The sequence below is a fragment of the Syngnathus leptorhynchus genome, chromosome 15 (genome assembly GCF_054491065.1).
Source record: "Syngnathus leptorhynchus isolate UIUO chromosome 15, UIUO_Slep, whole genome shotgun sequence".
Lineage (NCBI taxonomy): Eukaryota > Metazoa > Chordata > Actinopteri > Syngnathiformes > Syngnathidae > Syngnathus > Syngnathus leptorhynchus.
This window is the reverse complement of record NC_141209.1, coordinates 6,097,255-6,109,911: the sequence shown is the minus strand read 5'-3', so window position 1 is coordinate 6,109,911 and position 12,657 is coordinate 6,097,255. Positions and strand designations below refer to the sequence as shown.

At 40.7% G+C, this 12,657-nt stretch overlaps 2 protein-coding genes across 2 annotated transcripts; both read left to right on the top strand.

Moving 5' to 3' along the window:
* The first annotated feature begins 500 nt into the window (after positions 1-500).
* Positions 501-7,577, top strand: pgfb (placental growth factor b). The gene is made up of 7 exons (XM_085932046.1): positions 501-910; positions 5,626-5,662; positions 6,309-6,517; positions 6,594-6,673; positions 6,914-6,943; positions 7,046-7,108; positions 7,185-7,577. The coding sequence occupies exons 1-7, from the start codon at positions 848-850 to the stop codon at positions 7,204-7,206; spliced, it is 504 nt and encodes a 167-aa protein (XP_085788172.1). The 5' UTR covers positions 501-847; the 3' UTR covers positions 7,207-7,577.
* A 569-nt stretch (positions 7,578-8,146) lies between these two features.
* cipca (CLOCK-interacting pacemaker a) lies at positions 8,147-11,716 on the top strand. The gene is made up of 4 exons (XM_085932055.1): positions 8,147-8,346; positions 8,998-9,115; positions 9,700-9,869; positions 10,444-11,716. Exons 2-4 carry the CDS (start codon positions 9,010-9,012, stop codon positions 11,167-11,169), a joined length of 1,002 nt encoding a protein of 333 aa, XP_085788181.1. The 5' UTR covers positions 8,147-8,346; positions 8,998-9,009; the 3' UTR covers positions 11,170-11,716.
* The last annotated feature ends 941 nt before the right edge of the window (positions 11,717-12,657 follow it).

The window sequence follows — 12,657 nt, the reverse complement described above, 5'->3', positions numbered from 1 at the left end:
GATGTTTAGAGAGTGTGATCTGTTCAATAACACAGAGGATGGAGCTCTTCAACGGCCCTGTTGAAGGAATGCCTGGAAGCTCACAAGGCTTCGTTTCGGTTCCAAGGTTTGTGCAAACACTGAAGATTAACTCGATGTGTCAACAGTAATGGAATCTCCCTTTTTCTGTCTCTGCTGCCCAAAATCACTGTGCATCCCGGAGACACGGCTCATCAGTGAGGCTTTCGAAATGTTTACCTGCACCCCCCCCCCCCCCCCCCATCCATGCCCCTCCCTCTCTTAAATAGGCACTCAGCATAGTCAGCCAGTGTAAATCACCTGTTGTGTAGTCTAGAAATCAGGAATAAAAAAAAAAAATCCTCATTTGCAGCATCGGGTGTGTTTCCATAGCTCATCATGTGGCAGTTTGCATGGAAGGGCTGTGCAAGACCTAGAAGAGGAGGAGGAGGAGAAGGAGAAGGAGGAGGAGGAGGTGGTCAAGGAAGGGGAGGGGATAGAAGTGGTCAGTCGGTGAAAAAGGTACTGAGAGCCAATTAGAGCCCTGAGAGTCTTCAGGTTGCAGGACTGCAGCTTTAGTGTTTTTGACTGATTCCCGAACGATTTATTAATCGTCATACTATGATTGGTCAAAACGAATCACAGTGCGGATTTATTCCATAACCACGGCACCTCCGTTTTTTATTATATTCAATTTGTGCACCGCATTCTGAGTAACGACGGCGAATTTGACTTGGATGAGTCAGAACTTTTTCCCGTTCAGCGTCCCACCACTTATTTTGATTTGTGTTTGTTTTGGATTTGATTTATTCTGCTTTTGACGTGGATCCATCGATCATAGGAGTTGAACATGAAAGTGTGCTTGGTGGTCGAGGCTGCGGTGGCACTTTATCTTCTGTTTGCACCTGCACAGGTAAAGCGACTCCTGTTTTGTTACACTTGCAAAGTTGATTGCGAACCATAATGCGTTCATTCATTGTGTCGGTGATATTTGTAAAGAGGGAAAAAAAAAGTTTTTAATCCACTGAGTAATGCAATCTTAATTGCACGGTGCTCAGTCACTTGAAGCAGAAGGAGAAAAAAAAAAGTGACCCACTTTTGAATGTTGCAAGGCTTAACAAATACAAATTAAATTTAGAGACATGCGTATTTTATAAGGCACTCATACTTGGACATTAATTTTTTTAACACAGAAAACTGTTTTCTATGATATGGTATGATAATCGGATATTAATCATATATTGAGATCTGATTTCACTTTACACGAGTTTACATTAATCATACATAATTTTTGTTGCTGTATTTATCATGACTATTTTCCAAAGACTGGCTGAAAAATATCAGGAATATATTATCTTTTTGTTGTATGGTGTTTCCACAATGACTTGGAGTGTTAGTAATTTGCACTACGATAGTTGTTCCCTTGCACCGTGAAGTGTTAAAACATTTGAAAACTGACATGAAAGTTTTGCTTGAATTGCACCTGCAGCTGTGTCCACTAGTAATGGTACGTCTACATTACTAATACATGTCTAGGGAAAATTAATTAAAATTCAGTTTCCTTCTCACTTCTTTTCATGTCTTTCAAAACATGAAATGACAGTTGTGCTTAAATCATACATTTCTTGTCAGCACTTGTCTTTGGTAGAAAAGAAGTGATGATGGGGGGGGCGGGGGGGAAGTGGGAGTGTGAGGTCGTCACAATGTATCCCGAGCTGGATCGGGGTGAAAGGGAGTAGTCTTTTCAAGAGGCTCCATCAAGAGTGCATTGAACAACAGAGTCAAAGTCACCTCTCGAGAAACGGTGCAGCTGTTGCAGGGACTGAGAGAGGGAGTGGAATCAGCACATCACCTCTAATCCTGATAATCAGCTCACAGCCTGTTTATAGTCAAAACACAAGTGACAAAATCCAGCGGCCTCAGAATGTAGCAGATTAAATGGCCCGCCTACTATGATGATTGACAGCAAATTTAAAGTGGTTCAACATCTCACTCGGATCACACTGAGAAAGTGCTTGTTATTTCTTCACTTAAAGCTCTTTTTAATCAGTCATGCTGGTTACTTATGAACCTGACTGCCACAATATCCTCTGGCTGTTTTTGTTGAGAGAGAGAGAGAGAGAATGTCAAAATATAAAAGACAAGCATTGAAAGTGGCCGGATGGTCCGATAGCGTCAATAGAGATATGCCATCATTGTTGCAATGTCAGCATGCGGTTATCGGATTATCAAGAGAAGCAGGGAGTAGTTATAGGTGCAATTACTCATTGAAATTTTTTAGTTTGCCTTAAGCCCACAGTGGTGAAATTCTGACAGGTGGTAATTTTCACCAGATCCAGCAGATGGTGCTGTTGTTGCTTCTTCGCATTAAGTGATTTATATTTAATACAGAACGGCCAAATTAATCGCAAGACTTGACCGATATTTCCAATGGCCTGTGACCCCTGTGAACATTGCCTAGCAACAAGAGGCCGAGCAAAAATCATCTAGTCGTTAAATCGTTTTATAATGGCTCTTGAATGATTTCTATTGTTTATAAAAAAATATATTAAAAAGCACTTTAGACAGGAAGAGGGTCCTCCATTGCATTCAATATTTAACCATATTAATCATACAAATATGACCAAAATCCAAACTGATCTATTTATTTAATTGTAAATCCACACTTGAGTTTGAATCTAAATAACAAGCTCCCAAAAAAACAGGCGCTTCCTTTCCACAAAACAACACTTGAATCACACACGTGTGTCTGTTTGTGTTATTGTGTTTTCCCTCCGTCTTGTTCATGTCAAGTGTGTGACATCACAATTGCACAAGTTGTAGTCCAATCCTTTGGCAGAGGCATCTTTCTTCAACATCTGCATAAACATCACATCTCTACGAGTGTCTTTCTGCACAGTGACCTACAAGCTGCAAGGAGTGGCAATGTTGTGGTATTTCTCTGCAGTTGTAATGTCTGGGCCCTGGGGAAAAGTCGCAATCAGGAAATATGGATTTCTACTTCCTCCGGCAGAGAAGATGGAGCGGTGGCGCTCGGGGCAGCCGTCTACTCAGCAGGCTTTAATCTCCCATCTGGATGTAATTTAGTGTGGTTTACACAGGGAGAGCAGCGTTTACTGTAATGGAGACCACAATTACCACTGCTCAGCCTTATCTGGAGACCTGTCGTGTGTGTTTGTGTGTTTCAATCGGACAGTGCGGTGCGCTTTGGTCTATGTTCAACATCTGTACATGAATTAATGGACTTAGGCTGTGGAAATTGTGTTTATAAAAACCATTTATGTGGATTTTACCGCTTTCTGTCGCTTATCCCGACTCCACTGATTGCTTTCAAAGTAATTGAAGGAAAATGATTGTTGTTAAAGCAGTGATGTAGATTGCTTTATTTCAAGATAGGATGTTATAACACTGACTTTTTTTTACCAGATGACTGCATCTAGCGCATTTAGCATTTGCTGCCCCATATTGTAACCACAAAGCATGGACCGACCCCCCGCCTCCTCGAGAGATCCATCTGGTCACTGTCAGACCTGTAATGGTCCTACTGTCACCATGGGTGCCTCCACCTCGTGTCTGCACAACAGAAATCGCTGTCCTTTTCCAGTTTGTAGTGAATGGATACAGTCGACGGCCTGCAGCCCCTACGAGAGCCTTTCGAGTTAATGTTATGGTCATGGTGTCGATCATCTGGCATCTGCTTGTCGAAGAGTGAGGAGGGGCTCGGTTTCTCACTCATCTAACGGCCCCTCTGTTTGTGTTCACTTGTTCTGCTTTAGTGCTTCTGCTCCTGTGTGGTCTGATGAGTAAAGACTTCAAAATGGTGATCGTCGGCCGTTTGGTTTGTAAAGCACTTTGGTGCGGCTAGCTTGCTGGTCGCCATCTAGAAAATGGAGAAGCTATTACAGGGTTGCACCGATAGACAGAACATAGTGATGCAAGTTTCTCATATTGATACCAAGAAATGATGTAACCCTTGAACCAAAAGCCTTCTTTTGTCTATTTGTGCTGTAACTTGATGGGTATGCCTGCTCTTGTTATTTATGATTGACATTTTCTGCAAAGCCTTCCATCTGCTTCACTGGAGCTGACAAACACCAAGTCTGAGAACCACATGTGGGGAGGATGAGTCAGATGGAGTGTTCTGAGGGATCACAGTTTGTGATTGCTTTACTTTTGACAATGTATGTCATTTGTCTGACAGATTTAGTCTCAATCATATGTTATCCAGCCAATTCTCCCTTTTTAGTGATTTCATTACATACTGTACAAATAACAGAGTGGTAAACACAGGTTGCGAAATTATGGCTGGATAGAGATCTTATTATTTTCATTTCAAACACATACCAGGGGGGCAAGGTCAAATTTGTTTTAAAGGTCAGATAATCAAAACTGTTGGAACAATAATGGAAGATAGCTGAGATGCTATCTTTGAGGCAGTTCATAGTGGAGTGACGCGAGAAAGTGTTTAATTTTATTTATTTTTTTTACTCATGAACTTCTCCCACTCAGTCAAATAAATACAGTAAATGTTGTAAGAAGGACCGAAACGTCTACGTGACGCTCCTCATGCAACTTTCTTAATCTGCCAGCTTTTTTGTGGGCCTCTGCTCTGGAGGTGCCACAGAGTCTTCCTCGTCATGTCAACCCTTAACCCATGACCAAGGTCAGAAAATCCTCACCGCATTCGAAACAGCCGCTGCGGACTAGAGCCAAAAAGTGATGTGATCTCATGAAAAGCATCTGAAAGGAGCGAGCACATCATATGCTAATTAACCCTGGAAAAGGATCAGCTTGACACCGCAGAGTGGATCTGACGTTGAACAATAATTGAAACTGTACTGTGACTGTCAAGATCTTAGTCAGCTTCACTCATGACTGTGCATTTTAGCTGCATGAGCAAGAAGTGAGCAGCTCTGTCAACACAGGCAGGCCTGAGACTTAAGTGGTTGCCTGGATCCTCTTGTAGATTCGAACATAACGTCTGTCACAGATGAGTTGTCGATAAATGGACCTTCCTGGAACTCATCAAGATGATGGCTGTAGTTTAACAAGGGGTCCTGTCAAATCCTGTTCTGTAAAGGACAATGTTATGGCAGCAGGACATTTTTTTTTTTTTTTTAATCACATTGTCTAAGGAAAATACGCTGCATTGACAGATGCTATCCTAATTTTGCTTCATAACAGGAAGAGGAAGCATTTTGGACAGATGGTGTCAAAAGCAGCAGCATCACGGAAATTCATTGTCTGTCTGGTCACTGTTGTATAACTTGTTCTGTTGTAATTGTGTTTATGTGCCCTGATAGTCAAGTTCAGCAGAAAAAAAAAATAGTGAAAGCAGGTTAGCCAGTCCAGAAACCCTCCGTGAGAGTCCCATTTTACCCGGAGGGGATTTCTCTTCCCCAAATGGCGTCAGCCAGGGCATCTGTGTTTTCACAAGCAAATGAAAAATGAAATTTGTTTATCGTGTGATGCTGGGAACATAAATGCCTTGGCCCATGAATGAGACGAAAAAAATAAATAAATATATATATATATTGTTTTATATATTTTTGTTAGGCATAGAGGAATAAGTTGCCTAATTGTTACATCCAAACAGTCTTTTAAAATATCATTTATTCTCTTCCACAGAGTCTACCCGCATTGAGCGTAAACAGCACAACAAATGGTGAGTATTTGGACTTGTTTTAAATGTCCACTCAGTGAAATATTTTCACACCTTAGACAATGTAAGAGTCAATAAACCGTAGAATTAAGTGATAATCAACGTGGAACGATTCATGACTCGATTCATGTGATACTGACTTAAGATTTTGAAGTTCATGCCTCCGTCATCCACCGATGTATCTCCAGCCTCCCCCCCCCCATGTCTGCTTTTATAAACAGCTGTTGTAGTGTCAGGCTCGGTTCTGTAACCTTTGAGGTCAAAGCAGTCCCAGAGGTGCCTGCGGGGCAGCTCGGCTCCAGCAGGGCTCCCTTCATGGCCATATTTCTCATGTTTATTTTCGCTCCCTTCTCTGTTTGGTCAACTATAGTCGACCCTGTTCCTCTCCCTGTGACTGCAACTGGGACACTTTTAAACACGTTTACCTCATGGGACTGTTTACTGTATATGATGTAAATATTTGAATACTTGACTTTTCTTAATTTGTAATTAAGATAAACTGCAAAAGATAAATTGGATGTACTATTGCCGTCAAGCTAGTAAAGTTTAAATCCAGTATAACCTGAAATCTGAAATGATGACCGCAATATGTTCAAACAGGGTCGAAGGAGAATTGTCTTAATGTTAGCGTTGTTTGTCATTGTGCAAGCGGCACCCACGGTGTTGTTGTTCCAAGACGTGTGGGCTCGGAGCCTGTGCCGAACCATTGAGAAGTTGGTGGAAGTGGTGCAGGAGTACCCATCGGAGGTGGAGCACATCTACAGTCCAGCTTGTGTGCCTCTGGTGAGGTGTGCAGGCTGCTGCGGGGATGAGAAGCTCGAGTGCCATCCCACCCTCACCACTAATGTCACAATGCAGGTAGGAGCGGAGCTCAACAAAGAATGTTGGCCGTCTTCTTTACTCCTTTAGTCCCATCCTTTTGTTTCTTCTCCAGCTGCTGAAAATAAGGCCGGCGGAGCTTGGCGAGGAATATGTTGAGATGACCTTTGTGGAGCATCAGACATGTGAATGTAGGTAAGAAAAAAAGGCTACATCATATCTATATATACATATATTTTTTTTAAATATACTCTCACGGGCCAGATCATTACCCGCCAATCACAGGGTGCATACAGACAAATAACTATTCACATTTATAAACAATTTTGAATCTTCATTTTGTATCCAGCTGTTGAAGTAGCGTGACTAGTGTGTGTGTTAAAACATATACTTTGATGTTTGGCCTTCATACTAATTTCAAATTTTGTTCCTCAGAGTCAGAAAACCTGTCGGGAAGATCGAAAGGTAAAATAATAAATACTGTTTAAAAAAAAAAAAACCTTTTTGAAGATTGTTTTTACCTTTAGGGGGTTAAAATACATTTAAATACATTTTTCATTGCTGCAGGAAAAGGCAAAGAGGAAAAGGACGGAGGAGAAAGGAGAAGCAAAAAACAAAAGACTGTGACAGGTGAAGGCCTAAAATAATAGAAAGAATTCTAATGGCTGATCTCCATAAAAGACTCGCCTCATGTCTTGTCGTTCAGGTGCCAAATCCCTCGAAGGTAACTGCAGCAGCCAGCCAAAGCTCGCTTTCCAGCCCACTGACGGCATCAAGCGTCTCTTCTTTCAATGCTGAGTGTGCAGCAGGAGACTCCAAACAGTTGGGGCTGTTGTGAAGGCATAGCCATTTGGTGATGAGCACAGTGTTTGTGATGACAACAGAAAATGTGCTTTCATTGCTGGAAAGCATGCTGTTACACGGTTGACACAAAGGACACACACCTGGGAGCCAAGTGCAATGTAGGAACAAACAGACTGATTACACTTGTTATCACTGTATCAGGTATGATAAATGTTACATTTCTTTGGTATTTAAAAATTCTTACTTGTGTTTAATATCTATATTTATTGACTGAAATACCAGAATAAAAAAAAAAATGGACCAAAAATACTGTTTTGTCCAAACCTGCTTTGACTCATAACTGCATTATAAGTCAAATGTTTCCCTCTAGTGTCCGTAAGACCAATTTCAGTGCTGACGAGAGATGGACAGAAGACACATCTACGCACTGAGGGTTAATCTTCTGCCTTGTGGCTTTTTGGGGAACTGTGAATAATAATAATAATAATAATAATAAATAATAACTATATTATTATTATTATTATTATATTATTGTAAAAAAAGTAACCACTATTTTCCAACAGGGGCAGTTGAGATACTCAATAGTAAAGATGGGAGCTATGTAGAGCAAAAAAGGTTAATCTTCTGCCTTGTGGCTTTTTGGGGATCTGTGAATAATAAGAATAATTATTATTATTAATAATAATAATAACATTATTATTATTATTATTATTATTATTGTTATTAACTCTAACTCTAACCCTAACCCTAACCCTAACCCTAACCCTAACTCATTATTATATTATTGTAAAACAAAAGAAAGTAACCGCTATTTTCCAACAGAGGGCAGTAGGGATACTCAATAGTAAAGATTTGAGCGATGTAGAGCAAAGAAGAACCGTCGTAACTCCGTCGCATGACGTCAATTCCACCATAACAAGAAAACGGGAAAAGGCTGAATAACAACAACAACAACAACAACAACAACAACACCAACAACAAAAACACCACACATACACACATACACGCACACGTTTGCCTGGGTCTATTTGACGGGTGTCTGCTTTGAATGCTGATTCTCATTGGTAAGGCTTCCAGTTTGAGGTACATGTTTACATAGATGTTATTGTCTCTCGACGCGCTGGTTGCCACGCCAACTATTTACGCACTAATATCAGCCTACGTGCGTTGTAAATAGTTTTAATAAAGTTCAACTGCAAAGCGAATGATTCCAATAATGTCCAATAGACGTATTGTTTCATGCAAGCGATTCCGGTTGCTCTGATCGTTTGCCTGAAGTTTGCGTTTGCTTGCTAATGTTAGCAAACGTCGCTGGCACACCTCCAATTTGGAATCGTAGCACACGTGACTGTCAAATTGTTTTCTTGTGAATGTATGCAAATGAATTATACTGCGTTTGTTTACCAGATTGTGTTTTTCCTCGAAGATGATCAACGTGCATGTTTTGTTTATGTCACTGACGTCACTCATTATCATTTGTGTGATTTATTAAAGCAGCTTCATTCAAATATTCGATGAATCTGAAAATTAATTCATGCTTATCATAAATGACCAAACTAAATTGTTTTGAGCTCTGTTGTTTCGTTTTGCTGATCAATTACTGTTTCTTTATTTACCAAACAAATCATGGGAATGATTCTAGTGATGATTCCAGATGAGACAAGCCAAAAGTCACAACAAAGTTTTATGTTCATCAACTTGTTTATTCTCTGCAGGGTGAGACAAACATGAGCACCTTTAGGCAACCCGTTCAACACCGGACACCATCCATCAGCAGGGCAACACACCATGCAACATCAAAACAGGATTTGGAACGAGATTCGGGATTCTCAGGTTAGAATTTTGTTCGATTCTCATTGAGATAATAACCCTTCGGTTGTACGTAACAATCAACACCTTTTGTTTAATTCAGTTAATCCAGCATGTGGTAATATCCACACGTGGTCAAAATTCAATTATTCAATATTTTTTGCTCAGTGTTATCATACCATCAAAATCTGGAGACTGGACTTTACTGAAATGCATATTGACAAGCCACAATGGGACAAAGTCCTTGTGACAATCATTGTAGGTTTTGCTTTCATCAACAGAGTGCTAACAATCGTGTCCACTTGTGTATGTTTTTGCAACAAAAGAAAAGAAAAAAGGTCGGTCATAATCAGAAGGAGAGATCAAGGACACGTTATGTGTCTTGTGCTAGGTCAGTGAGGTCGGTCTTAAATAACAAAAAGCAATCACCTGCACTGGTGGAAACCTCATTTAGTTGATGGTTGTTGGTTTTCCCCCAGAAAGCCTCAAGATGCTAATCTACATCAGCCGACTGTTTCCATGATCATGGATTAATGTTCTCCCACATGGAAGTGGTAACATTAGACTAGTCAAATATGACGAGCTGACTTGTATATCATCCCTTCCAGATGCCAGCTCTGAGTACCTGAGTGCAGTTGATGGGACCGACTCGGAGGATGCAGGCAGGAAAAGATCCGTGGTCAGCCAGGACGCGGCCGGACTGCAGCTGGCCGTGATGGGAGGCTCCTACGCTGGACTTTCCCCGATGCTCATTATGAATAATTTTGTTCTCAATCAGGTAAAAGCAACTAGAAGTATCTAGCTACCTATGGCAGCAGATTTGAATCAAACTGGCATTGTATTGTGAAGACTGATACTCAATTGACCCATTTGATACTTTTATGCTTGTCCATCTGCCACAACTGAGATATTTAATATGTAGGTCTCAGTTTTTATTGATATTTTTATCTCTATATTTTCCGTACTGCCGCTCAGTGACCTAATCAATTACAGGAGGGTTCAATTTGTTACGTCAGTATCGATTCTCAATAAAGGCAGTTCATGCTTAAATCCTCAAGCGGTGATTTGATTGCTCCAGCAACACTGGACTTTCTGCTGGTGTGCGTTTACCAGTTTGAAATGGATCCTGAGGCGATTTCTCTGACCGTGTAGGTTCTTTGGTATAGTGTGCATGTTACCATCTGGATCCTGGACCACATCAGGAAGTGTAATTCAAAACATACCAAACTGTGAACACAACCTTGTTTGTTGAAGACATTTGACATCCGATTCCAAAAGTTGATTACAACTCAAATGTCGTATGATCTTTTCTTCTACTCATATAGTCGATCATCTTTTCATATTGTTTTTAGCCATCGCAAGTGACTCCAGCTGAGAAGCAATGGGGCTTCCCATCATCTCTTGATGTCATGCCTCAATCTCAAATGCTTCTGCTTCAACCAATGATGTCACCAAAAGCAACCCCTGAAAATCTCCCGCAGTCCAAAATGTCCACCCTCAAGACCTACCCCAGAATCGCCCCAATCCCAGCGGACACACCCTCAAAGAGGTCGGGATCCTCTAGAATGAGGGGAAATTCATCTCGGGTTTACGACCAGCGACACAGAAAACATGGCAACAGGCAGCGCACCAGCGCCATCCCTAACCGAGAACCTCAGGTTCCCAGCAAGTCCAAGTTTGACGTATCAAACAACCAAAGCACTGTGCCATCAGAGAGCTCAGAGCTTCTTCATGAGAAGTGTCTTTCCTCAGTGACAGGGACCTCCGTCGCCCCCAGCACATACCACTCTAGTACCGACCTAGACGACGACCAGCTCTGTCCTGATATGAACTCGGACGGCTTCTTGGCAGAGAGTAATAAGTTGAAGCGTTTCAGCAATACTTACAACATCTTGAGCAACTCCGGCCTGTTGGGCATCACCTTGCGCACCAAGCAGCTGATCAAGGACAACAAGCGTACCCAAAGTCAACTGCAACTTCTCCAGGAGCATACGGCGCTCCTGCTGGAAGCGCTGGGAAGCGGAGACCCTCAGCTGTGGACTAAACTCCAGCTCTGTCTGCAGGACTTTAACAAGTAATGCTACATGGCTAGCAATTGCTCATGTGAGGAGCCAGAATGTCACCAGCCTTTTATGTACGCTTTCAATTGTATTTATTTTGTTACTGCTGTATTTGTGCGATTTTTTTGTATTTATTTTTTTTTTTTAAACGCTTGTTTTTGAATGTAATGACATCATCATTCTATTATAGCTAAAAAGCATATCAGACTGTGCACTTAAATGACCAGAATCTTGCTATCTGCTTGCTTTTTTTAAGATGTAAAACTGAATGGCTAACTGTGCCTTTCGTATGTGTGTGCTTACGTTAGAGCTTGAATTGGTGTCATAGTTTGTCAAAATGTAAACAATCAGTGATGACATCAAGCCATATAGTACATGGGTGAGTTTTAATGGCAAGTTGTAAGTATTTTGTTTATTTTTGACAGTCAGTAGTATTAAGATGGTGTCCTAAACAAATCTGTCCCTGTTTGTAACAGAAACAAATTGTACCTTTCTTTTTGTGAAACGTGCCTCTTGTTCAAAAGTCACCTTGACCATTGGTCATAAAACTTCATTTGAAAAGTTATTTCTTCTCTGTCCATTTTGATTCATCTGTGACTCATTTAAATTCAAGCTGTAACCTTACATGGCTGTTAAATTGAAGACAATATGATAGCACTTGGGATATACATATTTACCAACTACAAACAAAAACCTTTGTAAAACTTGAAACTATTTAATGAAATCTTAAACCGTCAAACAATAGCTGCTTTATACCAACGGAAAGTCTTTATTAGTATCAGCAATGTACAGCAATTGCTTCATCTGCGGAGCCATTGTGTATGAAGTATGACATGATATTATGGCACATTGTGATTAATACCCTGGATAATATCATTGTGTAGCCAGCCTGCCACATTCTCAAGAGCAGACAACAATGTCGCGTGGATGCTTGAGGATCACTCTTGCCTGCTAGCCCTTAACACCGAATGTAAGAAGTGTAAAAATACATTTCCTGAATGTGCTTTGCTCTTGTGTGTGGAGGAGCATTCAAGAGAGAGAAATGCAAAGCAAGGAATGTCTGTGATAAACCTTAATCATTTATATATTACCTTCTAAAAAGACAAATGGATACGCCTTTATCCTCACTGTGTATGGCTCCTCTCCTTAAAGGAATGTATGGCAAGAAATACACGCAAATACAATGGAACCTCTGAAGTTGAGTGGAAAATACCAGCAAATTTGTTTTGCTTTTTAAAAAGTTGTGATGATAAACATCGAATAGGTCATGAAACTGACAATGACAAATGTGTTGACTGCTCAGTACAATATCGGCAGTACAACGCTATTAATTAACCTATCGGTTATTTACATAAATAGCATGTACCCGTAAGCATAATGGCTAATGAATAGCCTGAAAATGTCTAGAGAAACTTGCGCTTAAATAGCACATTTTATTTTGTGTACTAATATCCTAAAAAAAAAAGTCATAATTGCCTATACGTGCCAAGATATGGTGGCAAAGGC